General features: G+C 53.8%; 1 protein-coding gene across 9 annotated transcripts in view; it reads right to left on the bottom strand.

Moving 5' to 3' along the window:
• The window catches only part of RGS3 (regulator of G protein signaling 3), a 155,168-nt gene that overhangs the window by 78,001 nt on the left and 51,355 nt on the right, over positions 1-25,812 (bottom strand). For 3 of the 9 annotated variants that reach the window (XM_059889111.1, XM_059889115.1, XM_059889112.1), the window contains 9 exons: positions 24,767-24,887; positions 23,358-23,448; positions 22,679-22,734; positions 16,022-16,103; positions 15,160-15,265; positions 13,700-14,051; positions 12,767-12,806; positions 7,045-7,241; positions 4,685-4,768 (listed from right to left, as the gene is read on the bottom strand). In XM_059889111.1, coding sequence (XP_059745094.1) covers positions 4,685-4,768; positions 7,045-7,241; positions 12,767-12,806; positions 13,700-14,051; positions 15,160-15,265; positions 16,022-16,103; positions 22,679-22,734; positions 23,358-23,448; positions 24,767-24,887 — 1,129 coding nt within the window. 9 annotated transcript variants of the gene reach the window in all.

Genomic DNA, 25,812 nt, shown 5'->3' with positions numbered 1-25,812 from the left:
TTGGCTGGACTGGGTCTTAGTTTTGACATGAGGGACCTTCATCGCATCATTTGGGCTCGGTAGTTGCGGCCCATGGGCTTAGCTGCCCGGCAGCACGTGGGATCTTAGATCCCTGACCACAGATGGAACCCAGGTCGCCTGCATTGGAAGGTGGATTCTTAACCACTGACCTCCAGGGAAGCCCCATAAATCTGTCTATATTTCTACATACTTTCGTGTCTAAGATACTCATCACAGTCTTCACTGTGGAGAGGATTTTACTTTATACATTTGTTTGATTTGCATTATTTGGCAATGAGAACCTGTTACTTTTATAATTTAAAAACACGTGTTTTTCTTAGGATGACTTGGCACACAGAGATCTGACAGAATCCAGGCCACAGAAACAGAGGGCACCCTTGAGCAGGAGGCTCCCGGGGCGGCTCTGGCTTCTCCTACGGGACCAAACATGAGGTCTCCTGAGCGCTGGGCTGGAAGGGATCCTGGTGGGGACCCTCTCCAACCCCCTTTCCATCACAGCCCTGACCCAACACGGCCCACAGAAGTCTCCATTTATTGAGCACTTACTTTCTGCTCGGTGGATCCTGACTTGTAAACATCATTGCCCTCTTGGATAGAGGAGGACCCTGTATTTCTGAGAGGTTAAGTGACCTGTCGGAGGCCACACAGGCAGGGAGGGTGCCCAGGTCTGGCTGACCCTAGAGCTCTCACTGTGTGGGGAGGCAGCAACATGCCTACAGCTGTCCCATCCCTGAATGTGAAAGAATCCAAGCTGGGACCCAGAGAGAGGGGTGATGGAGACAAGATCATGAAGTTAAGACAGGGACGAACATGGGCCAGAGTTCAGAAGGATTTTAGGTGTTGGTTCCTGAGAAGAAGATGTCAGCATCCAAGCAGCAGGAAAGAGAAAGGCTCTGCACCAGGCACGCACAAGGCGAACCTCAGACTCCCCTGACTGACTCAGTGGAAATCCGGAAGCGGCCTCCGGACCCTCAGGGAAGCTGGCAGGGGAGGGGTCAGAGGAGACAGTCTGTGAGGAGCCTAAAAAGTAAAAAAAAACAAAACAAAACCCAGCCCCAGCCCACAAGAGCCAGCTGGAGGGCACTTGGAAGAGCCACTAGCAAGGTGCGAAAAGACCCAGGCCGCTGCTCTGGCCCAGATTCCCAGAGCTGAGAATGTGGTCTAGACAGGAAGTGATTAAGGCCTGAATGAAGAATTTCCCCAAAAGTCGGGTCAGGGAAAGGACAGAGCTGGCGCACAGTGGGAGGCAGGGCAGGGAGGCCAGCGTGCCCGGGGAGGGCAGGTGGGCCCCCTCTCCCACCTCCCCAGCAGCCCACGAGAGGTCACGGCAGCCCACAGAGCAATGACGGCCATCTCCACAGCCCAGTGACCGGCCTGCCTCCCCCAGCAGGCCGTGGGGGCCGCCAGGTGGCTCCCCTCACTTGCTCCAAGGACACTTCTGTTTTCCCAAAGTGTCAAGAGTTGAGGGCTTCTTTGGTTAGGAAATCCTTGCAGCGTAAAGGATCACGAATCCCACATGGTCCTAACCAAACTTCTTCCCAGCAATCTTACCTAAAGGCATGTTGGCAGAAAAGATCTTGGTGCCTGAGTTAATGGTAAACTCAGTGAGTCAGCATGTAAAGTTAGGGTGTGTCCCTGAGCCCCACGGAGCTCCTGGAACTTCCAACACAGGGCCTGGCTCCATTGCTGATGCTCGATAACCAGTATTTGAATGTAGAAACAAGGCTGTGCCCAAACGCCAGTTTGGTCTCAGGGCACATTAATCAAGTCTGTGACTTCTGGGAGCAGGTGTGACGAGGGCAGTTCAGGGTGTGGGGTTGGATCAGCTCGTGGAGCATGCCCAGAGAAAAGAGGGGACAAAGAACCAAGGGGGAACATTCCAGGAGGTAAGATTTCTATACAGCGCCAGGGAGAACTTGAGACAAATTAGTGCTCTCTAGTAAAAAAAACCACTGTCCGGAGGGACTGTCTCTGCAGACTCAAGAACAGGCTGGAAGACAATCAGCGGGAAAGTTCCAGCAAAGCAGTTAGAACGGACAACTTCTGTGGACCCAGCCTTCACTGTGATTCTCCAAACTTATCCAAACTCCTCTTGAATTGCTTTGTATTTTTGGCCCGAATAGCATGACAGGCTACCAAGATCCACATATTTGCTTCCTATCATATTTCAAGAAAAAGGAGTGTATTATTTTTACTTGTCTTCAAATCTCTTCTTTCAATCTTCAGAAGGGGTCTCTTAGTTCTAGGGCTCCAAAGACCCACTGGATGAAGAACTCTTAGATAGACTGTTAACTATTATCAGACCCTGGCTTCAGCTTCTGTTTGTTAATTCGTTTTTAAACAAATACACCAGAGGCAGCATGGGATCCTGGAAAGCACTGCTGAGCCAGAGAGAGCCCAAGTGCTAATTGTGGCTACATCTTTTTGGAGCCTTGAGACTCTTGCATGCCTACTAAGTCGCTTCAGTTGTGTCCAACACTTAACGACCCCATGGATTGTAGCCTACCAGGCTCCTCTGTCCATGGGATTCTCCAGGCAAGAATACTGGAGGGGGTTGCTGTGCCCTCCTCCAGGGGATCTTCCCAACCCAGGGATCGAATCCACATCTCTTACGTCTCCTGCATTGGCAGGCTGGTTCTTTACCCCTAGTGCCACCCTGGGAAGCCCATTGGGTGCCAGTTAATCTCACTGGAGGCTTACTTTCATCTATTGACTGGGGTCAAATGTTCCTCTCTTCAGGAAGCTGCAAGAATTAATCAGGATCAGGATTTCCCTGGTGGTCCATTGTCTAAGACTCCATGCTTGCAATGTAAGGGGCCCAAGGTTCGATCCCTGCTCAGGGAACTAGATCCCTGTTCAGGGAACAAGCCACAACTAAAGACCCTGAATGCCACAGTGAAGACCCAGCACAGTCAGATTAACAATTAAATATTTCAGGGAAAAAAAAAAAAAGAGTTAACTGGGATCAAGTATGGAAAGTGAAAGTGAAGTCACTCAGTCGTGTCCGACTCTTTCCAACCCAATGGACTGTATGTAGCCTACCAGGCTCCTCCGTCCATGGGATTTTCCAGGCAAGAATACTGGAGTGGGTTGCCATTTCCTTCTCCAGGGGATCTTCCCAACCCAGGGATTGAACCCCAGTCTCCCGCATTGTAGGCAGACACTTTACCGTCTGAGCCACCAGGGACCCAGCATGGAAAATGCGTACACAATAAGGCTATACAAGAAGTGTTTAATGTTTGTGGGCTTAATCGTGAGTGAGTGAGGGAACAAAAGAGCACATTTGGACACACAGGTGTACTCCAGGGTGGCTGCCGCTTCTAACTGTCTTCTTCTGAGTCTTGTGAATTTGCAGCCACACCTCCATTTCTGACCTTTGGCTACCTGACTGAGTTCCACTACACACTTACTCACCAAGAACTGCTCCAAAGGACTTCCTGTTCTTAGAATTGAAACCCCCCTCAACAGATGAAGTTTTACTCCCATGGAGGCAATTCAGAAGCTATGCCAAGGTTCTTAAGAAAGTTCCGGAAGAGGAGGTCCAGAAATGTGGTAAGCGACACCAGGGTGGTGGAAATAAGCCTGTGGTCTCCCCGGGGAAACCCCCCTGAAAGAGACAATGCTCACTTGGAAAATGTGAGTTCTGGTCTGCTTGTCGAACAAACAAAACGACAGCAGCCTGCTTACACTGCAGCTACACAAAATGTCCCAGAGGCATTTGTGCTGAGGTCAAAACACCCTTCGAGATCAGCCAACCTCAGACCCTACCATGGCTGCCTCAGAGACACACACACCCCCACTATTCAGATGGGAAGACTGAGGAAGAAGGAAGAAGTCTTAAGTGAGCCAGCAGCAAAACAGAGCTGGCTGTAATCTTTCTGCCTTCAAGTTTCCTGATCTTTCCACCACCCAAAGCTGCCTCTCAACTCAGCCAAACCACACTCCCAGCTCTGAATCAGGGCCTGATTGGCAACAAGCCCCCATTCTCTTTTCAAGGCTCTCAGGAAACCAGTCAGATCCCAGGGTTCCAACCTCTGTTCCCAAGTAGACTTAAACTCACAAAGACTGAGCCAGAACCTGGCCAACTCTGGGGGCTGTTGAGGTGAGTGAAGTCTCCCCAGTAAGAGATACACCGGGGCCAGCTCCCAGGAAGAGCGGCGTGGCCTCCACTCCCAGGCCTCTGTTGGCTGAGCTAGAGCCATAGAGAGATCGTAGACTTATCCCTCAAAAGAGGATTTGTGATTTGGGTTAATACACACCAGAGAACCCAGGTAATGGATGCTCTTCTCAAAATTCTCTTTGGCTAACAGCTTTAATCTTCTCACCCATAAAGTCATTCGACACAGCTGGGGTGAAATGCCACCTCTTCTGCTCCTTAGAGGAAGTTGGGGTAAACAGTGGAATGTCATTAGGGGTTGGGAAAAGCTTCTGACCGCCAAAGATTGACTATATAGCTTTGAGAGGTGGTGAGTGCCCCGTCACTGGACGTATCTAAGGGAAAGTTGAGTAGCCATTTGGTAGAGGAGAGCACGGAAGATTTTTCAGGTCTTTCCTACCCTGACTGTACAATTCTGCAACTATCAAGAAGAGGGGAAATTAGGGGCCTGGAAGATGGCTGGTGAAGCCCACTGGAAACCTCACCTGGGGAAGGAGAGTGTCTTACCTCGGCAGCCTTGTTTCGCCCCTCGTACAGCAGCAGCTCCTCCGACAACAGGAGGGTCCGGGCGGGGTTGCAGAGATCTAAAGGCTGTAAACAAAGGCAATCGTTCAAAGAGGCCTGGTGGAGAAGGTGGGTGGGGGCGAGGGGGAGGCAGCCTGCCAAAGCCAGCCGCAGAAGACTGCCAGCCCTGCCCCCACACCCCAAGAACCCACACGCCCCCTCATACACAGACAGAAACAGAAAGACAGAGGCGCTCATCCTGGGCGGAACTGCCGCTGCGACCTTCCCCACCAGCCTTCACACACTTGCCACTTGCGCAGGAAGTCGGACCACAGGGCCAGGCCTCCCCACCCCCCCAGCTCCCTGACTGCACTGAGCTCCCGGGCCCTCCCAGCCCCACACTCCCTCCCCTGCCCTATTCATGCTGTCAGGCCCAGGCTCTCAGGACACCTCTGGCAGTATCCTGAGAGCCTCAGGCCAGGTTTGGTCACTTGAGTGCCTTTGAAGGCCAGGTCAATCCCTGCTCCACATTCATCAGAGCTGAGTTCACTGACTCCTCTGTTGTCAGTTCCCAGGGACCAAGTCTCACCCAAACCTCTCACCCTACTCCATGACCCTGCCCCATACCCAGTGCGGAGCCCCACCTCCCACTCTTAGTGGGAAAGAACCTTCCTGCCAATCCAGGAAACATAAGAGATCCAGCTTCGATCCTTGGATTGGGCAGATTCCCTGGAGGAGGGCATGGCAACCCACTCCACTATTCTTGCCTGGAAAATCCCATGGACAGAGAAGCCTGGTGGGCTACCGTCCACAGAGTCACATAGAGTCAGACATGACTAAAGTGACTTAGCACGCACAGAAAAGCACATATAAGCGGTAAAACTAAAGAAAAGCAAGGAGATGATTATCACCAAGTCAGACTAGTGGGGACATCTCTGGGCGAGGAGGGTATTATAATCAGGAAGAGAGACACACGGCCTCTGGGGTAGTGGCAATGGTCTAGGCCTTTTTCTTAGTGGATATCTACTTTACAATTACTCATTAAACTGTCCATTTAAGTGTTATGCCATTTTTGGCTTATATATTTCACAACTCAAAAGTTTTTATGACTTTTTAAAACCAATTTTAATTTTTTGGTAAAAATTTTATAATGAAAAACAGGCCCTGTGGATTCCAAGACCTTTGTGGTTACATCCCAAGAAAGAGGAGAGATGGAAAGAATGGCAAAGAGCAGACCCTGCCTACGGAGCTGTCTGGGGAGACGCACATCACCTGCCAGAGATATGCTGCATGCATCCTAAAAAGTATGAATTCAAAGATCCGCTGGCCAGTGACAGACCCAGAAGGATGCCAGGGAGAGCAGAGAAGGCAGGCATGGTCAGAAATGAAGCTCTTGGGGCCATGCCTCCTCTAGGTTGCTGATGAGAGGATGAACTGAGAGTCTTTCTGGAAAGCAATTTGTCAAAATATGTATAAGAACCTTTAAGATGTTTATGACCCATGACCCAATCGTTTCACTTCTAGGAATCTCTCCCAAGGAAAATAATCTGAGAGGCAATTCACGCATGAGGATTTTCATCACAGTTATTTACGATAACAAACGAGCAGACATAACACAAGTGTCTGAATAGAAGAGAGGACTGGTTAAATAAACATGAAACATCCATGTAATAGTGTCCAACCACTACAAAACACAGACTCAAAGAATATTTAATGATCTAGGAAATGTTCATGCTGCAATTCTTGTTTTAAAAAAGGCAACAGAATAGAAAATGTACGATACAGTCTGGGGTTTTTAATATGACATGCACAGGAAAGATATCTAAATGCTCACAGGGGTTATATATGTGGGTGATAGAATAAATAAAGGTCTGGAAATGGAGAGGAAGAGAAGGAAAATACGAAAAAAATAGGAGAAGAGAAATCTAAATAGTCTCAGGCCACCAGCTAGTACTGGCCAGATGTGTTTGTTAAGACCAAGGAGACCAGACAAGATGCCAGACCTCGAGGCTTGCTTGCTTGGTTGTCTCCAAACAACAAAGCACTGGAGGAGCCAGGAACAGAAGCCTCGGCACACAGGCCCTGCGAGATACAACAGGCAACTGCAGCGTGCCTGCAGTGTGCCCAGAGAAAGGGGAGCAGGAAGGGGGACCCCTTGATGTCAAGCCTCCCTGCCCTCATTCTCCTGTTCCTCCTCCTGGAAGCCTCTGCTCCCTCCATATTACTCCCAGCATCCTGAGCCCCGAAGCTTTTTGGCTTTCCCCCAGTCCTAGAACGAGACACCATCTCTGAGTCCCAGAGCGAAGGGCCCTCTCTCTCTCACCTCCCGCGGAGGGAGCCCTGGGGGTCGGCCGTCAGCTCACCTGGACGAAGACGGGGAACACCAGGACCTTGGGGGCCAGGGTGACGTAGGTGCCGTAGCTTGAGTGCGGGGTGTGCGGCCTCATGACGGGGCAGTTCTGGTAGTTCCCGCGGCCCTTCATGGTCTGCACCGTCTTCATCAGCCGACACTTCTTCCCCAGGCCCGTGTAAGACTTCCCTTTACTGGGACTCCCTGATTCTGTGGAACAGAGATGGGGGGTGCACTGTGAGGCATTTCCATCCCCCCCTCCCCCCGCAAAGGCATCGCCTCTGCAGAAACAGGGCACACGGTCTCAGTCCATCGGTTGCCATTTCCAACGGCATCTACCTTGAGCCCGGCCCTGAGCAAGGTGCTGAGAAGGTGGGGAGACCTCAGAAGGAAGTCTCTCTCACACCCTGGGAGGGACACTGACATGCAAACCTCCACCTCCAGGGCGAGGACAGGGCAGGGAAATGCCAGCTATGATAAAGGTGGCCCAGGACCTGAATCAGGCCTATTGGTTTGGCCTCATACTTTGACAAATCAGAAAGTCTCTCAGATTTGAAAAATCAGAAGATCTGACCTCACCAGGCCCATAGACCCACATCAAGCCATCAACCAGCTGGAGCACTCCAGGTATCAGAGCACGTGTGCCCCCCCGCCCCCCGGCCTGCATTCCCACCCTGGGCACATCCAGCACCGCTGACTCCCAGGTCCCTCAAACAAAGAGAGTGGAGGTCCTATCTCCGCAGTGATAGCAGAGACAGTGGGCTTTCCTAGGACGTGTGGGGTCAGCCCTCAACTAGCCAAGGGAGCTGGAGCAGCCTGACTGACTGAGTCAGTCTGAGATAAGGGGTGGCACTGAAGCTCCAGTTACTGGGGAAGCCCACCAGCTCTGAGCCAGAGAAGAAAAGAAAGAAAAGAAGGGGCTTCCCTGGTGGCTCAGACAGTAAAGAATCTGCCTGCAATGCAGGAGACCTGGGTTTGATCCCTGGGTGAGGAAGATCCCCTGGAGATGGGAATGGCTACCCACTTCAGTATGCTTGCTGGGAGAATTTCATGGACAGAGGAGCCTGGCGGGCTACAGTCCATGGCGTCACAAAGAATCAGACATGACCAAGCCAGAGGGCTGCACCCAAATCCCACTTCTCTGCTCCCTGCTTGGTAACCACCAGCAACTCACTTCCCTGCTCAGACTCTTGGTTTCCTCACTGCAGTTATAGCACCAAGCTCATGGGCTGGCCATGAGTGCTAAAGGAGGGGCTCCAAGTAGAGCCCCTAGAACAACGCCTGGGACCTGGGTAACGGGCCATGAAAGTGAGCTGCTAACTCATTGTGGTTCTTGTTGTGATTCCTTCACTCGGCAAAGGAAGTTGATCAGGTGCTCCAGGGACACTGGGAAGCCTCAGCTTCATCACAGACAGGAAGTACTCCCTGGCTTGGCCATCAGAAATTATTCTCATCAGAAAAGAGAGAAGAGAGGAGAAACGAGAGAACGAGAATGAACCGACCCCAGGGAAGAGAGCCGAGGGCTGCAGGGAGTCCCTCTATAAGGGGACACTGCAGGACACATGCCCTGCACTGGACAAGGAGTGGCACACAGGTCTTTATCGTGTCTCATCCAATGGGCAGAGGTGCACAACATGGAGTATCTAAAAAGTCAGGAATTCTTGGACATAAGCAAGTAGGAGACAAACTCCAGGGTATTCAAGCTCCACACACACCTGAGCCCCTTCCAAGAGTCCCTGCTGCCAGGCGGGCAACTGACCAGCCCTTCCTGATCTGCTTGCCCAGCCCACTAGGTCTCCTTCACCACCCCCGATCCTGGCAACCAGGGAGTGAACAGGCGACCTGACCCCAGCTACATCTCGGGGAAGCTCCCCACCAACGCGCAGTCCAGAGCCTCAGAGGAAAAACCAGCTCAGAAGGTTTCACCCTTGCTTCCTCCACCCACCCCCTGCCCCTTCTCACAGAGAAAGGTGAGAAAACAAGTCATCCCTCCCCCCACACACACAAGTGACCACCTATTGCAGCAGTATCTTGGGGCAGCGCTCAAACTATAATAACCTAAACCACTTCCTGCCTCTTCAAGGAGTCACTTAGAGGAGAAAGAGCATGAGCCAGGATGGGGGTGGGGGCCAGATGCACGGCCAGACACTTTCACAGCTCCTCATCTGCTCTGACCCTGGACGTCAGCCCCAGAGGGCGCTGTGCTGGCAGCCTCTGCTGAAAGAACCCATCCTGGCCCTCAAGCTCGGCACTGGGTTTGAGTTGGACCAGACACCTGAACTGGAGCACTGGCCTCCTTGGAGACGCTGTGCAACTCTGAACAGGCTCCATCGCCCTCTTAGCCAGAGTGTTTTCCACTGCGAAGTAGAAATAACACGGACTGCTACCTTGCTGACCCAGGGCAGGCGGGGGCTTCCACAAGAGACCTGATGGGCAAGGGTTTGGTGAATGGTACCAGAGTCTGAGGGCATGAAGATTATAAACCCAAGTCGATGAATAATCTACTCATCAAGGCTGGCATTAAGACGAGGATGCTGAGCCACAAACCGTACCATGAAGGGGGATCCCAGGGTCAGTCTGGAACTAGTCTAATCTGACACAACCAAGCCTAGACCAGACAAGCTGAAACTACACAGGACTGACAAGGCAAAACAGACCCATCTTAGATGGGTTGGGGAGAAGGCAATGGCAACCCACTCCAGTACTCTTGCCTGGAAAATCCCATGGGCGGAGGAGCCTGGTAGGCTGCAGTCCATGGAGTTTCGAAGAGTCGGACACGACTGAGCAACTTCACTTTCACTTTTCACTTTCATGTATTGGAGAAGGAAATGGCAACCCACTCCAATTTTCTTGCCTGGAGAATCCCAGGGACGGCGGAGCCTGGTGGGCTGCCATCTCTGGGGTCGCACAAAGTTGGACACGACTGAAGCGACTTAGCAGCAGCAGCAGCAGATGGGTTGGGTTTGCTAATGCCAAAATCTGGGTCCTGTGGCCCCCGGTCTGACCTTTAAAGGCATCCACTTCTTTCCTTCCCGAGCCCCAGCTGCACAGGGCATCATAGAATCTTCGCCTTGGGCCTAGAAAGTCATGGGTAAGCCACTCGACACATACCCCTGCCTTCAGGAGGGAAGCAGTCCCATTTTATAGTCAAGGCAACTGAAGCCTGGAGTGACTGGAGGACTTGCCTAGGGTCATCTGAACAGTAACTGGTACAAAGTGGGATCACCCTCACCTAGGTGGTGTGTCTTCGTGTCCCCTGTCCACACACCCTGGATAATGTGTAGCAAGTGGGCTTGATTCTTCAAAACTGATTTTTGAAATATCTGTTTTAAAGAAACAGTCCAAGTTGTAACCCAGCTACGGAGCTCTGTGAAGGCAAACTCCTTAACTTTCCCAAATGCTATCACTTGCACCCTCTGGTCCAAACCCCGATCCACCCCTTCAACACCTGCTTCACTGACTAAGCACAGTAATTACTCAGCTTCTGAGGAGAGCCCTGGTAGTCATCCCACCCCAGCAGCAGAGAATCTGAGCCCGGGCCATCTTCACAGGGCAGGGGACAGTGCCAGGGCATCAGCAGGTTGGGAGAAAATGCCGATGACAAGCAGGCAGGCACCCCAGGCCCCAGAAGGGCACCAGACCCCATTCAACTCAGGTTGGCTCAACCTCCTCTCCTGAGAGGAGACCAGGAGGCCAAGTAGCCCAGCCAGAGGAGGGGACAGAAGCCGGCACAGTGCTGACAGCCTTGGCCTCTGGAGACCCCTCAGGGCATTTAAGGGAAGATCTGTGCCCTGAATTCCACCCCTTCCTCTGAACCCGAGGACCAGGAGCCAGTAACGCTCGATCCCTGGTAAGGAGAAAAAAAAGTCCTTGAATTCCCAAATAATTATTCTCATGAAAAATAAATGAAGTCAGGTCAAGTTCTTAATATAATGCATTCAAAAGTTACCATTGTTATTAACAGCATCATCGTTTCCTCACTTGTCCCTCTTCCCACGGCCTGCATGACTGTGCCCGTCTTGGTTTGCTAAGTACTGTACTGTCAGAGGGGAACCAAAGCCTGGATAGGAGTTGGGAGGACACCAGGAGGCATCTCTCGAGAAGGATCCACACCTGCCCACCTCCAGGGACACACCTGTCCACCTCCCTTCCCCCCTGAGCAGTCTGCAAACCCTCAGCGGCAACCGAAGTCAATCCCCTTCAGTTGGTCACTCAATTAAAATTCTGTTGAGTACCTGCTGTTTGTCAGACCCTGGGACCAGCACAGACACATGGAGAGGAGAAGGCCTAGGCCCTGCCCTTAATGGGGTCACCGTTTAGCAGTGATGTCACCTTTAACCTAATGCACTGCCCTTAATGGGGTCACCGTTTAGCAGTGATGTCACCTTTAACCTAAGGCCCTGCCCTTAATGGGGTCACCGTTTAGCAGTGATGTCTCCTCTTTAACCTAATGCACCAACTCAGCGTTGAAACGTTATCAGACTTCTCTCTGGAAGGAACACGGATTCACTTCCAACCAATCAAGCCGAACACCCAAATGCCCCACCTGGAGAGAACGAAGATGCCTTCCATTCTCAACCCTGAGCCTGGTGGCAGCCCTTTCCCCCAAAAAGACACCTGCTCTCAGCAAGCATCTTCATGCTACTGACAGAGGGGACTGGAAGGGAGCAGGTCGGCAAGTGGCTTGGAAAAGGCCATTCTCAAGGCAGGAGGTCTCAAGGAAATCAGGGTCAGTACCATGGACCACCAGGTAAGGCTGGTCTCAGCCTTCCAGATCCCATCTGGCCTTCAGCCATTGCAGAAAGGACCTAAAAGAATACCCAGCCCACTCCAGCATCAACTCTGACACCTCAGGCCTCCTGGGAGAAGGTGCTGGTTTTGAGACCAGCTTCTCTCACTGGCCCTTAAAAACTAAAGCCAGGATTTTCTGGACAAGAGAGAAAAATCCATTCAAACAGCAGAGACGTTTGTGCACTTCAAAGACAACTATCTTCTGTGTAGCATCGCTCAGTAAACAGGCTGCTACTCAAAACCATTATCTCCCTTATCCCTTCTGACAACCCTCTAAAGTGGGAATTATCAGCCCTGTTTTATAGATAAAGAAACCGAGGTTCAGTGAGGGGTCATTAGTTGTTTAAACTCACACAACTCCAATTTGAGACCTCCCAGCTCTGAATTCCATGCCTCTTTCCTGTGTCAGCCTGACCACGGTGCCTAAGCACCGTACACTTAGTAACATTGGTTGAGGGGCTTCCCTGGTGGCTCAGTAGTAATCTGCCTGCAATGCAGGAGATGCAGGAGACACAGGTTCAATCCCTGGGTTGGGAAGATCCCCTGGAGAAGGGCATGGCAACCCACTCCAGTATTCTTGCCTGCAGAATCCCACAGACAGAGGAGCCTGGTGAGCTGCAGTCCATGGGATCGCAAAGGGTCGGACTGAAGCGACTGAGCACACGCACATACCACGTTGGGCGAATCTCAGCTGAGTGCCTGAGTTCTGAACACCGTCTCCTAGGCTGTTCTGAAAAGATGCCCTCGCCTGCTTCTCAGTTCAGGATCCGAGGAAGAAAGACATTGGCTCAGTGAGGGAGGAGAGGGCCCAAGAGGAGACAGTCTGTGTCAGTCTGCGGGGGGGTCCTGACTCTGTTGGGAAGGCCTCCCAGCCAGAGCTGGAGGCAGCTGACCTCGCCATCTCTCTGGGGCTCAGAGGGCAGGGCAGCAGAGGACAGACTCACCTTCGGGGATGGCGTCCTCCTGGTACACAGGCCGCAGCAGCTGCAATGGAAAGACAGAGAACCCCTCAGCCCAGCCACGGGGCAGACAACCAGGCAGGTTACTCAGCCCTGGCCTGGGGATAGCAGGGAAGCTCCTCAGGGCATGAGGGCAGGACCGCCATCCTGCTAAGGAGCCAAGAAGGGGCTTGTAGGGAACACAGGCTCTAGAATCCTCCAGAATGTTTGAGGACAGTGAGGCTTTAGCTGTCATCGAGTTTAATCCCTTGGCTGGATCCCCAATTTCCTTGATGGCAACTTGTTCCAAAGCGTGTGCTGTGGAACACTGGCCCTAGGGATGCTAACAACTCTGCTACACAGGGTGAAGCCATCGGGGAGTTTGGGAACCACTCGGGTGAACAAGGGTGAACCACCTTCTTCACTGCAGATGCCCTCAGAGCCTCAAACAGGTGAGCACGCACTGGGAATCTGCTCCAAGAGGAAGACAGTAGGAGGTATTTCTCAAGCTTCCTTGACCTCAGGACACATTTTACCCAGAGTATCTCGGGGGAACAGTGTCTTGGGATACACACACACCATCATCCCACCGCACCATCTTGAAGTTCCTTCGACAGGCGCTCACTGCCCACCACGTGGCCCATTCTGCTATGGAAAAGTGCCATCTGGCAGAAGGCGCTTCCTTCTTTTGAGGTGAAATCTTCCACCCTGTGACATCCCCTGGTCCTGGATCTGTGCCCTGAGACCACAAAGACCCAGCTGCTCCCTCTGCCCAGGACAGCCCGACAGGACGGCCCTGTGGAGTTAACGCTTACCCCGTGTCCCTGCTCCCTACACTGAGCCCCTGGGAGGCTCTTCCCAACACAGCTGAGTCTTTGCCTCTTGTGGCTTCACTCAGGGATCCCAGCCCTTCGCCTTCCCGGAACCGGCCGTCCATACCTGGCTCCCGGGGTTCAGCGGGGCCAGGATGATGTAGTTGGGGTCGGTGGGGGCCGTGGCGCGGGATAGTGCGGGCAGGGTGTGCTGGCTCCCGCGCTTGGTCAGCTCAGTGTAGCGCTCCCAGCCACCGAGCAGCAGCCCGTCAGAGCTGTCACACACCAGGTGACAGCTGTGGCGCTGCTCCGGCCGGGCCTGGGCCCCGTGGGTGCAGTTCTTCTCCCGCTTATTGGGGGGTGACAGGAGGTCGAGGGTCGACTTGCACGAGGCTCGTCGCAGGACCCCTCCATCTGGCCCTGGCTTGACCTGGGGGACCATGCGCCATACAAGCAGGATGATCTCGCTGGGGCAGCTCCTGGAAGTGGCGGGGAGCGGGGATCACAAAGAGACGTTGAGTCTGCTGCTGTTGCTGCTAAGTCGCTTCAGTCGTGTCCCACTCTGTGCGACCCCATAGACGGCAGCCCACCAGGCTCCTCTACCCACAGGATTCTCCAGGCAAAAATACTGGAATGGGTTGCCATTTCCTTCTCCAGAAGTTGAGTCTGGGGGAGACCTAAGTCAGGCAGGGTAGGGGCCTGTGGGGGCAGAAAGAAAGAGAGGGGAAGGGGGCAGGGGCAGCCCCCAGTGCTAGAACAGGAAAGGATGCAGAGGCCAGCTAAAGCAGAGACAGCAAAGGGGTCCCTGAGGTCAATTCAAGTTGACTGGCAGGGGCTGGGAAGGGCATTGGTAATAAAGAAAGAAGACCAGATTCAACTAGTGATATTCCTCCTGAACACAGAGTACAAGCAAGCAAGCCACCTGTGTAAACCCCTCACCCAGTCATTCTAGAAGCAAACCTAAAATGGGACTGTAACTCAGAGGGTCAAAATTGAGGGGTCCCATACATTTTAAGTCTTCCCTGGTGGCTCAGATGGTAAAGACTCTGCCTGCAATGCGGGAGACCTGAGTTCGATCCCTGGGTGGGGAAGATCCCCTGGAGAAGGAAATGGCAACCCATTCTAGTATTCTTGCATGGAGAATCCCATGGACTGGCGGGCTGCAGTCCATGGGGTGGCACAGAGTCAGACACGACCGACCCACCATGTACCAGGATACATTTTAAAGACTAACTGTTTAATTATACAACTGAAAAATCTCTGCAACATCTACCCAGCCTAGAAAACAGAAGGCTTAGCTCTGAGGTAGCAGAACTAATGAGCTCAAGGAGAAAGCGACCCCCTGGAGCCACACCATGAACCACAGGGTGTGTCTGAGAGCTTCTTCCCCCACTCTTTGCTCTGGGATTCAAATTCGCTTGGAGCCTGAACCTTCCAGTTTCAGGCCAAGTAACTGATTTCCTGAGGAGCAAAGCAAATGGCTCACAGCTGTGAAGGAGGGACGGGCCAGGCGTGTGCCCAGGGCTGGGGAGGAGAGGGGAGGTGCGAGGCAGCCCCAAGCCCCAGGCCGCCCACCGCCCTGGTCACCGGATCTCGTGAGCCAGCTCCACGCATTTCCAGTGCTCCACAGGCCTCTCGTTCAGCCGCAGCACCGTGTCCAGCTGCTGCAGCCCTGCCCGCTCCGCCGGGCCCCCTGTAGGGACAAAGAAAACTCCTGGAGCCCACGACCCCTCAGAGGGCCTGGGGTCCTTTGCCTCCACAGTGACCTTGGACAAGGATTGCTCCCCTCTGTTTCTTCATCTGTGAATGAGGGCCTGACCTTGGAGGTGCTCAGGAAGGATCTTGAAGGAGGCGCCCCTTTGCCTTCATTTCCTCCCTGCCCGCAGACCCAGTACTGGCTGACCTCTCTGCTGCCAACCTCCCCACCAGGCCTCCTCCCTCCCCAGGAGCTCCCATCCTTCAAGAACCCTTCCTTGCTGCCAGGCTCAAGGCAAGGGGGGCCCCTAGATCGCCACATCCCAGCTTCTCCTCTTAGGACGCTCACTCTGTGATTAGGAGAAGTCTTCTCTTTGTGAAAAGTAGAGAGGGAATGACTATTTTAAAGGGTTCATCAGGCTGGACTAGGATAAAATACTGATTCCAAATCAAGTTCATAAATGATTCTCATTTTCCCATGCAGCCATTGCTGAAAATATAGGTTTAGTTCCTGTTTGAAATGACTGGGAAACAAAATATAAAAGCCTATCTTCACTTTGATTAAAAACAAAACAAAACAAAAAAAGAGTAGGTGTATTTTCATAGACCTCACTTTCATCTGTGGTCATTTAAAAATATTATTCTTTTCATTTTGAAAGGCCAGGACTCTTCAGTCCAGGCTGGGGCTCCCCTTTCAGTTCCAACATCTTGTTTGCTAAGCCCGGGGCCGCCATCACCCAAGATGCTCACTCACCAGAATCCACGGCCTGGACTCGGACCGGAGAGTCACAGCAGATGGTGAAGCCAAAGCCGTCCTTCCCCCGCGGGATGGTGATCTAGGACACAGCCCTGCCCAGTTAATCCCAGAAGCCCGGAGGCTGCGCCTCTGCTCCAAGGTCGGGAAGCCCACGGGCCCCACCCCAGAGCCACCTTCCTCTCCAAGGTTTTTGGAGCCAAGAAGGAGGCTGGCCGGCCCCTCGCCGCCCCTATCTCGGCCCAGGCGTCTTGAGCACTGGGTTGCGGGCCAAGTAGGAAGGCTGGGAGCTCAGGAGGTGAGCCAGGCCCGGGACCGACAGAGCCCCAGAAGGTGCATGTCACCATCTTCAGCCCTGGCAGACACGTGACCTAGCCCTTTACCTGAGGGCCTGCCGCACTGCCTGGCTCCACCACCTGGCTCCACCTCGCCTGAGCCCCACTGCTTGCTCGGTCCTTTCCTCCCTCCCCCAGCGGCTCATGGAGCATTGCCCCAGGGCTGGCCCTGCGCTGAAGACCGAGAGATGAAGCTGAGCTGCCAGTTACCCTCCCAGAACACAGGGGAGGGAAGACAGGGATGCACACACTCACTCTCAGGCCAAGGGGCGGGGGACACATCCTGGGAGGGTCTCAGGGCCGTCTACCGTCAGGGCTTCCAGGTATCCAGTGAGAGGTCCCAGGTGAGGGGGCAAGTGAGGGCACAGTCCCGGCTGAACCTGAACTAGCCGGTGACCTCCCTGTGCATGCTGCGGCCTGTGTGCATGGCAGGTCCACAACCCCTCCTTTCAGGAGTTCCCTGAGAGGGCCCTGCCATCTGCATGCTCCTGTCAAAGCAACAGGCAATTCCTGGTCTTATGCAGACCTCTCCAAAGCAAAGTGGGACATGATGACCCTTAGAGCAAAAGGTGAGGAGGGTGCTAGGAAGACTCCTCTGTGCTTTGACTTTAGAAGACAGACTTGGTGCACGGCAGGAGCCAGCCAGCGCTCTGTTCGTGCGGATGGCACGGCAGTGTCCCACCAGCAGCGGTCCGCTGGTTTAGTTTAGCGTGGCCTTGCTGCAGGCCCTCTCTGCACACCCCAGTTAGGCTTTGGGGGGCGTGCAGAAGGCCTAGCCCCTGCTTATTCCAAGAGCCATTCCTGGCTGCTCAGAGCAGGGCTATGAGAGCCACAGACTAAGGCAGCTGAAGTCAGAAAAGGGGTCTGGCTCCCTGGACATGGGGTGGGCCCTGGTGCGGCACAGGGAAAGGGCACCCCCACCCTCACCCCAGGCAGGCTGAGGAGGAAGCCAGCTCAGCAACCCTGGAGGAGCTCAAGGGTCACGGCCTTGTGAGAAGACTTCTATCTCCTTCCTTCCTTTAAGGGCTGCCTCTTCCAGGTTGGGCGCCTGGCATTCACCTGCCAGTTGACCAGAAGGCCAGGCATGGGAAAGGGGGGGCCAGGGAGCGTGGGGTGGCCAAGGCACTTGGATGCTGTCAGGAGGCCCCTGAGGCTCTGCTTCCCACCAGCCCTGGGCCTGGATTCAAAGCGAGTTTGTAAAACAGGAAATCTGACAGACAAGGGGAAGGTGGGGGGGGGCAGGAAAATACCCCGTTCCCATAAGAATTCTGGGAAAACACACAGCTAAGGCAGGAAGAGAAAAAAATGGAAAGAAAGAAAGAAAAACAAACTCTGGAGTGAGTGTGGAAAGCCCAGGCTGAAGCCAAGGGACGATGACAGGAGACCAGTCCACTCCAGGTGATCGGCAGGGACTTTAGGGGCCCTAGGGCGACCCTCAACCCAGGCCCAAGCTGGGATGCCAACACTTTCCCCATCACCCCAGTGAGGGCCATGCCCCTCCTGCCGGGGGCACGGCTCTGAAAAACAGGCCCCAGTGCCTAGGGCTGAGAGTCTGGGTTCAGGCCTCTAGGGCTGAATCTGGAGAACAGGAGGGTGAGCCAACAAAGCAGCCTGCTCCCCACATCCAGGCAGGACTATGGACAGGAGACCTCTCTGCCTTTCTCGGCACCAGCCTGAGCAGAGCCAGTCCAGATAACAGTTCAGGCCAGCTGGGAAGAGGGGAAGAAGAGAGGGTGTGTGCTTGGTGCGAGGGGTGGGATTGCGAGAAGGAAGCAGGATCATGCTCTGTCCATCGTGACCACCAACCTCGCTGACAGTCTCCAGAGAACATGATCATCACTGCAGCCCTGATGCGGGGCTGGTTTTAGTGTGGCCATTTTACAGAGAAGAAAACCAAGGTCTAAAGCAAATGAAGCTCTCAGGGTCAGGAGGCAAGGGGAGCAGCCCTGCCCTAGCTCTAGGATCTCAGCGACTCCTAGCAGAGGCCATCCTTCCAGGGTGGGTTTTGCTGTTTCCTGTCCAGAGCAGGAATTGCTACTGCTCCCGGATCTCTCCCATGCCAGAACCTCCATTCTACCCTCCTGCCTGGTTTCAGACCTTCTATCATGGAGGGTCATAGATTTCAACCCCAACCCCCAAATGCCACATTTATTGAACACTCTGCACCGGGCACTTCACACACATTCCATTTACTCTCACAGGCACCATCACATCATCATCCTATTCCATTGACGGGAAGACTGAGGCTCAGGGAGGTAGATACCGTGCACGAGAGCCAGAGCTCAAAAAGAGCAGAACTGGATGAGAGCCTGGGTCTGGCACAAAGCTAGTGCCCTCAGCCCTGCACCACATTCTGGCAGAGGATCCGTTTGGAACTTCAGTCTTGGAGCCCTGGGCACAGACTTGGGGGCACTCATGCCTGACCCTACTCCAACTGCCAGCTAGCCCCGGTCCTCAGACCTGTGGTCCCACATGACCGAGGACTTCTCAACCTCCCAGCCAGTGCCCCCTCTGTCTCACCACCCTACCACCCAGTTGCCAGTGTCGCCAGGGCTGCTCCGCAGGCTCTGGAGGGTGAGAGGGCCCTGAGAGCTGGGGACTGCAGGGAGAACACACACGTCCCGCATGAGGTGCAGGAGGCCCCCTCTCAGCATCTCCCCAGACCTAAGCCTGCCTGTTTGAAAGAGTTCATGACCTAGATTCCAGTCTGTTCATTAAAACACAGAGGGACATTGTATACTAAAGAGTCATCCCACAGTCCCATCAGCTTGGATATTCCCAAAATCTGGACATCCCTTGCCTTCACCCTGCCTACATCATGCCTTTTTTATAAGAAAAAAATGTCCCTCACGTTTCAGAAGAGTCCTGTGGGCTGAGGGATCATCCTTCCTACGCTGCCCCACATCCTAACAGTGGAGCCTCAGAGGCAAACCCTCAGTGAAGCTGAGCTCTCAACCCACCTCAAAGCATCACAGCTCCCGGGGAGGAGAAACATGTGTGCATACAGACACATAGACACAGCCTATCTCACACACAAGCGCACACCAACACATGCTAAAACACAATCGAACATACATGACACAAGACAGGAGCTGCCATCCCATCAGAAGTAGGAAAAGTCAGCAAAAAAAAAACCCCAAAAAACACAAATCCAGTTGCTCAGCCACCTAGCCACTTCCAATCTTGGGCTGGAGATGCTCTTTGCAACACACACTCCTCCGAAGTAAAAATGACAGAAAATCAACTAGATGGTCTCGGCTCAGACACCACCCCACCAGTGGTTAGGATGGCACAGGGCTGGCCTCGGCTGCCCCTAGGGAGGCGCGGCAGGTACAGGCTACCTGGGGTCCCGTTCCTGCCTCTGTCCTCCCCCCACATCACAATGAACCTGTGAGGGGCAGGAGGAGGGAAGGAAGGCCCTGCGGGGACAGAAGCCCTTCTTGGTGCGCCCCCACCCCTGACCCCTAAAGACACCCCGTGGACTGGTCCTCCCGCCCAGGGGCCAAGCACCCACCTGGCGGTAGCGGCGCTCCGAGCACACCTTGCAGAGCCCATTGAAGCGGTTCATGACTGCGGGTCCTGCCTCGGCCGCCGCCCCATGAAAACCCGACTCTCCCCACGGCAGTGGGAGCCCGCACTGCGCCCCGTCAGCCTGGCATGACCGCCCTGGGAAGCCCGCCCCGCAGAAGAATGGCAGGAAATCACCTCTCACCTCCCCAAGCCCTGTCTGTGCTGTGTGCCTCTGCACGATAAGCCCGAAGGCTTCCTGAAACCTCCGAATGACAAGGAAGAGGGAGAGTTTTATATTAAAATTCCTGTCAACTAGTTAGTATTCCCCCGGCCCTGGCGGGGAGAGGGCGCCTTTGTTCTGGCTGCATTCTCCGCCATGGGCCACTTTGTGATTCCAGTGTTCTCACAAACACTCCTGGCTGGAGGAGAACCCAGGCAGAAAACACGGCCCACCCTGTAACAACGCCGCCTCCCCCTGCAAATCCCAGGGTCCTCAGTAGCAAACACAGGTAACGAACTCAGCCTGAGGACTTAAGGATGCTTGGGACGTGGTGGGGTGGGGTGGGGGCTGCACCCACAGACTTTCCAGGTCAAGACAGGGAATACGAAACATTTGGAGTCTGCCTGCCACCCAGAAGGCACTTAAAAGTCAGTTTTCTCATCCATGTACATGGGCTGCTTTAAGGAGCTGATGTGAAAGCATTAGTCGCTCAGTTGTCTCCAACTCTTCAGCCACCCCATAGATTGTAGCCCGCCAGGTTCCTCTGTCCATAGGTTTCCCAGGCAAGAATACTGCTCTGGGTTGCCATTTGATGACAGACCATAAAGTCAAGTCAGGAAGCGATTTCCAGTCACCAGATAATCCAGCCTCCTCCCTTTACTGGTGAAGAAGTGGGGGCCTGGAGCCGTTGAGATGACAAGCAGGGCGGGATGGGGCTGGGATCAGAGCCCCAGTCTTAGTCTCTGACTTGTAGAGCAGAGCCTGGGGAGCCGAGAGCCCCTTCCACCCACCTGAGGAAAACGACCCCGCCACTCACGTTCTTGATGCCAGAGAGGGTCCCTCGGTCCAGCCCAGCTTTGGTTGCTGTGACAGTGGGCAGGTCACCCCAGTCTCCCAGCCTCCATCACCCCATGCACACCTTTCGGGGTTCTCCCTGTGCCCTCACCAAGCCTCTGACAATTACCCCCAGCTTGCTGAGTCCTACGGACATCTCCGAGTATACAAACCCAGAAAAATCAAACAACCTCGCAAGGATGTGTCTGTGTGCAAAGTCCGGCCTGAAGCAGGACTCTCCCAGGTCACCTAGAAACCTGCAGTGTTGATGCTCACGCAATTCCCATGAATCCCCAGGGACATTCCCAGGTCACCATCCCCTCTGTGCTCAGCATGTACGGAGAGGGGCCTTTCAGCTCCCACACTGAAGCTGGAGGAAAGCTTTGAAACTCGGCACGAAGCCACAGAAAACAGACCTGGCAAGTTACTCTAATACTGTACTATCCTATATGTTAGTGATTAGACACAAGTTGCAGTTGAAATTAAAATTAATTCAAATTAAGTAAAATTTAAAATTCAGGTCTTTGGTCATACTAGCCACATTTCAAGTGCTCAGTAGCCATAGGTGGCTAGTGGCTGCTGTACTGAACATCACATGAGGACAGGGACCTCTGAACTGTAGACAGCTATAGGTCAGCACCTGGCACAAAGCCTGGCCCATGTAGATGTTCAATAAATATCTAATGAATGAGGCACTTCCCTGGTGGTCCAGTGGCTAAGACTCTGCGCCCCCAAAGTAGGGGGTGGCCAGGTTCAATCCCCTGTCAGGGAACTAGATTCCACACACCGCAACTGAAGATCCCACATACTGCAACTAAGACCCAGCACAGCCAAATAAATAAATATATTTTTAAAAAACCCTAATGAATGAATGAGTGAATGATTTGAGTAAATGAAACGGAAAATGTCTTATAGATAATAATACACCTAAATGTCACATGTTCTCACGGAAAACATCACTGTCCTGTTTTCCCAACTAGGCCACTTGCAGGAGGCAGCCATACCTGAAGCCGTAATTCAGATGCCACCTCTGCTACTTGCTGGCTTGTGGCCATGGAAAGTGACCTAACATCTCTGAACCTTACACATCCCATTCATCTGGGGGATTGGTAGTTAACAACCACCTCAGAGGTGGCACTGAGGGTCATGTTAGGGAATAACAGCGGGCCTGCTCAAGCGCTGGGAGCTTGTTTCTCCCTGTCTGAGTTGTTAGGGGAAACCAGAGATCACCTCCCATGGCCGGCAAAGAGATGGATTTGGATAAATATCCCAGAATCCCCGTGGGAAGGTTCCTCTCCAGATTCGAAGCCCTAAAGAAGTGAGAACCCATCTCATGGTCTCAGGCTCCGTGACAGCCACTCCATGACACCAGAGGAGGGGTAGGGGGGTGCCAAATCTGAAGGGGAGCTGGGTCACAGCACTTGGGGTAAGCAAGGGTCTGAGGGGACCTTGGGAAGGAGGATTCGACTTCAAGAGACTGGAAGTCAGTACGACCCAGACACTTCCATCTCCAGAGACCGGAGCCTGGCTATCTCCCTACTCCTGCATCAAGCGTGAGTAACCCGAGGAATGCACAGAAATAACCTCTTAAAAATGCACAACTTCCTGGGTCTCCAAGCACCAAGTGACTCGGAGTCTCAGGCACCAAACGCTGCCTTGTTCAGGGGTCTCCTGGGCCAAGGGACTGACCAGAAGCAAGTTAGAGCCCAGAGCAATGCTGAGGGCCCGTCAGTCCTGCCCAGGCTTGGGCCCACCTACCTTGAGTTTCTCCCCGTTCTCAGCATCCTCACCTCCCGGCGTGCTCAACAACGGTTCTGGAAGGTGACACAGCAGAGTCAGAAAGTCTCTACTGGCATCTAAGCACCTGTCCCACAGACCACCCAGAGGCCCAGGCCAGGGTTCCAGGCCCGCGTGGTGGCCCAGGTCACTGCTGGCCTCCAGGGTGTGGCAGTGCCCCAGCTCGGGCCAGGCAGAGATCAGGAGCCAGGTCTGTGTGCAGGAAGGGCAGAGCACAAGGCAAAAATCCTCAGGCCCCACAGCAGGGCCCACCAGCCTGTCTGCAGAGGTCGGTCCCCCAAGGTCAGCCAGGCAGCCTGTAGGGGGTCCTGAGACCACTGACCCTGAGGAGGGGGCCACACAGGAAGGTCCAGAAGCCCAGCCCTCCGTGATCTAGAGGCCAGGGGAGCTGAGCCACTTGGGGTCAGGCCACAACCCTCTCCAAGGAAAGCCCAACCAGAAGAGTAAAGGCATCATGGATGTGAGGCTATGCTCTAGCAGGTGCCCGTGAGACGTTCCTGGACCCAGGGTCTGGTGGTGGCCTGGGGTGAGGTGACTCATGCCACAAAACACAGTGACCGACGCTACCATGCAGGAAGGGAGGAGGCGAGCCCCGGGCCAGCAGAGTGTCTGGGCAGAGCTAAAGGTGGTGTGCACGCACCTCTCAGGGGCCGCAGTCTCCGCCTGGCCACCTTCAGGTGCTTGGTCTGGCCCAGGGCCTCCCCCAGCAGGTAGTACCAGCCATTGACCTCCTGTCGTGAGAGAAGGCATGACATTCTCAGAGAAGGCAGAGGGCACGGGGTAGGCAGCCACCGATCCGCTGAGTGCCTCCCTCAGGAGCAGAATCTCCACAGGGACAGACACGCAAGCCTCCCTTCCACAAAGGGAGCTGCCATGCCTGCACCTCCGGGAAGCCCTTCCTGAAGACAGAGCGGGTCCTCCCCTTTGCTGAATTCCCACCGTCTCTTGTCCCTGAAGAGCAAGTCAACCCACAGGCCCGCCTCCCCAGCTAGGCTGTGCAAGGCTCTGTGATGTGCCTAGCACTGTTCCTAGTACACAGAAAGTGAAAGTGTTAGTCACTCATTCATGTCTAACTCTATGTGACCCCATGGACTGTAGCCTGCCAGGCTCCTCTGTTCATGGAATTCTCCAGGCAAGAATACTGGAGTAGGTTGCCATATCCTTCTCCAGGGGATCTTCTCAATCCAGGGATCAAACCCAGGTCTCCCACACTGCAGGAAATTCTTTACCACCTGAGCCACCAGGAAAGCCTGGTACACAGAAGGAGCAAAATAAAGCTTGACAAAACAGAAGGGAGGGAAGGGAGGAAAGCAGGCAACCTGAGGCTCCTGAGCAGGCTCCAGGTGGGGGTGGAGGGACATCTCCACCCAAGAAGGAAAGCTAAGGCTGCAGTTAAGATATCTGTGACCCACATGCAGAATAGAGTCCTCAGCCACCCACCCCAGACTTCACTTCCAAGACGCAGAGCTGGGTGGCAGGATGGAGCAGGTCACTAGGACATCTCCAGGGATGTGCGAGAGGAGCACTCCCTTCCCTGCTCAAAAGCCTCCAGTGCGGGGAGTGCAGTCCAAGTAGAGGTGGGTAAGGGTCTGGCCACCCAGAGACAAGGCCCTCCAGATCCCAGAGTCCTCACCTGCCTGAAGGAAAGTTCCACCAGGACACTCACTCCATCCCCGAGCACTAGCTAGGCCCAGAAACACAAGCCTGGGCCCACAACGTCAAGGGGCTCCTAGAACAGACTACGAGAAGCACCCAGCCTTCATCCTCCAGGGCAGGGACTGTTCTGAGCTCTGAAGGACCTACCAGTGTCCTTAGAGAAGACACTGGACTCAGAGCCTCCTGGGAAGACTTGGAGCCGCCACACAACTGGTCTGTGATATCAAAGAGCTAAGATGAGGGAGTGATGGTCACGCGGGTGACAGTGTGGTCTCAGTGGGGTACCATCTCAGAGATAGAAGCCCTGCCCCAGGGCTTCCAGACAAGCACCTCTGCCTGTACCAGCCCTGGCCGAGATGGCCTGACTCTACGAGAAGTTTCCCTTGGACCCACCTTGTCCGGAGTCAGAAGGGACTTCACCCCGAAGCTCATGCAGCCGATAAGTCCACTTTGTCTGGGAGAACAAGAGACGCTCGCATCAGCACCTTCTCGTCGCACTATATCAAGAGGCCAACTGTCAAGGGTAACACAGGTTTGCCTGGTGCACTGCGGTTTACAAAGCACTTTCACCTGCACCATTTCATTTGATCTTTCCAACTCTGTGAGTTAGGCTGGAGTGGCGCTATTCTCTCCGTTTCACAAAGGAAAAAACGGAGGCTGAGTTGATCCCCTTCCTAAGGTCACAGGACTTACAGTAGTTGAGCCCCAAGGGAAACCCATCAGAGAAGCTCAGAGCTACGTTGGAGGTTTGAGTTGTTCTGGTGCTGTGGGTCTGAAGAGCTGGTCCCCACAGGGAATTTCAGCTCACACATCAGCTGGTGATGCTGAATTCAGGAGAAAAGTGATGGGACCTAAAGCTCAAGAAGCTTTGTCTTGGGTCCAGACAGGAGCTGGTTAGTGCTTGGACAGTTTCAAATCAAGGTTCAAACCAACATGACACACAAAAGTTCCCAATTCCAATCTGACTTGACTGCCAGCTGGGCAAGCAGACATGAGCCAAGGTCAGGACTCATGGGAATGTCATGCTGTGTCGACAGGCTTGAGTTCAGTTGGATCCTACTTGACCAAGAGTAATTCAAAGTTCCTGAAAAATGTTCATCGCTGAGTTCCAAGGTCCAACAATCAGGGACGGATTGATACTTGGCAGCTTTCAATAATGACAGTATGTGCTGTGCTTAGCTGCTCAGTCATGTCCGATTCTTTCTGACCCCATGGACTGCAGCATGCCATGCTCCTCTGTCCTTAGGGATTCTCCAGGCAAAAATACCGGAATGGGTTGCCATGCCCTCCTCCAGGGAATCTTCCCAACCCAGGGATCAAACCCAGGTCTCCCACATTGCAGGCAGATTCATTACCGACTGAACCACCAAGGAAGCCCAAGAATGACAGTATAGATGAACATTACTGAAATGCAAAATATAATCCTGCTATTATGAGAA

The sequence above is a fragment of the Bos taurus genome, chromosome 8 (genome assembly GCF_002263795.3).
Source record: "Bos taurus isolate L1 Dominette 01449 registration number 42190680 breed Hereford chromosome 8, ARS-UCD2.0, whole genome shotgun sequence".
In the NCBI taxonomy this organism is placed as follows: Eukaryota; Metazoa; Chordata; class Mammalia; order Artiodactyla; family Bovidae; genus Bos; species Bos taurus.
This window is presented reverse-complemented; position numbering and strand designations above follow the sequence as displayed.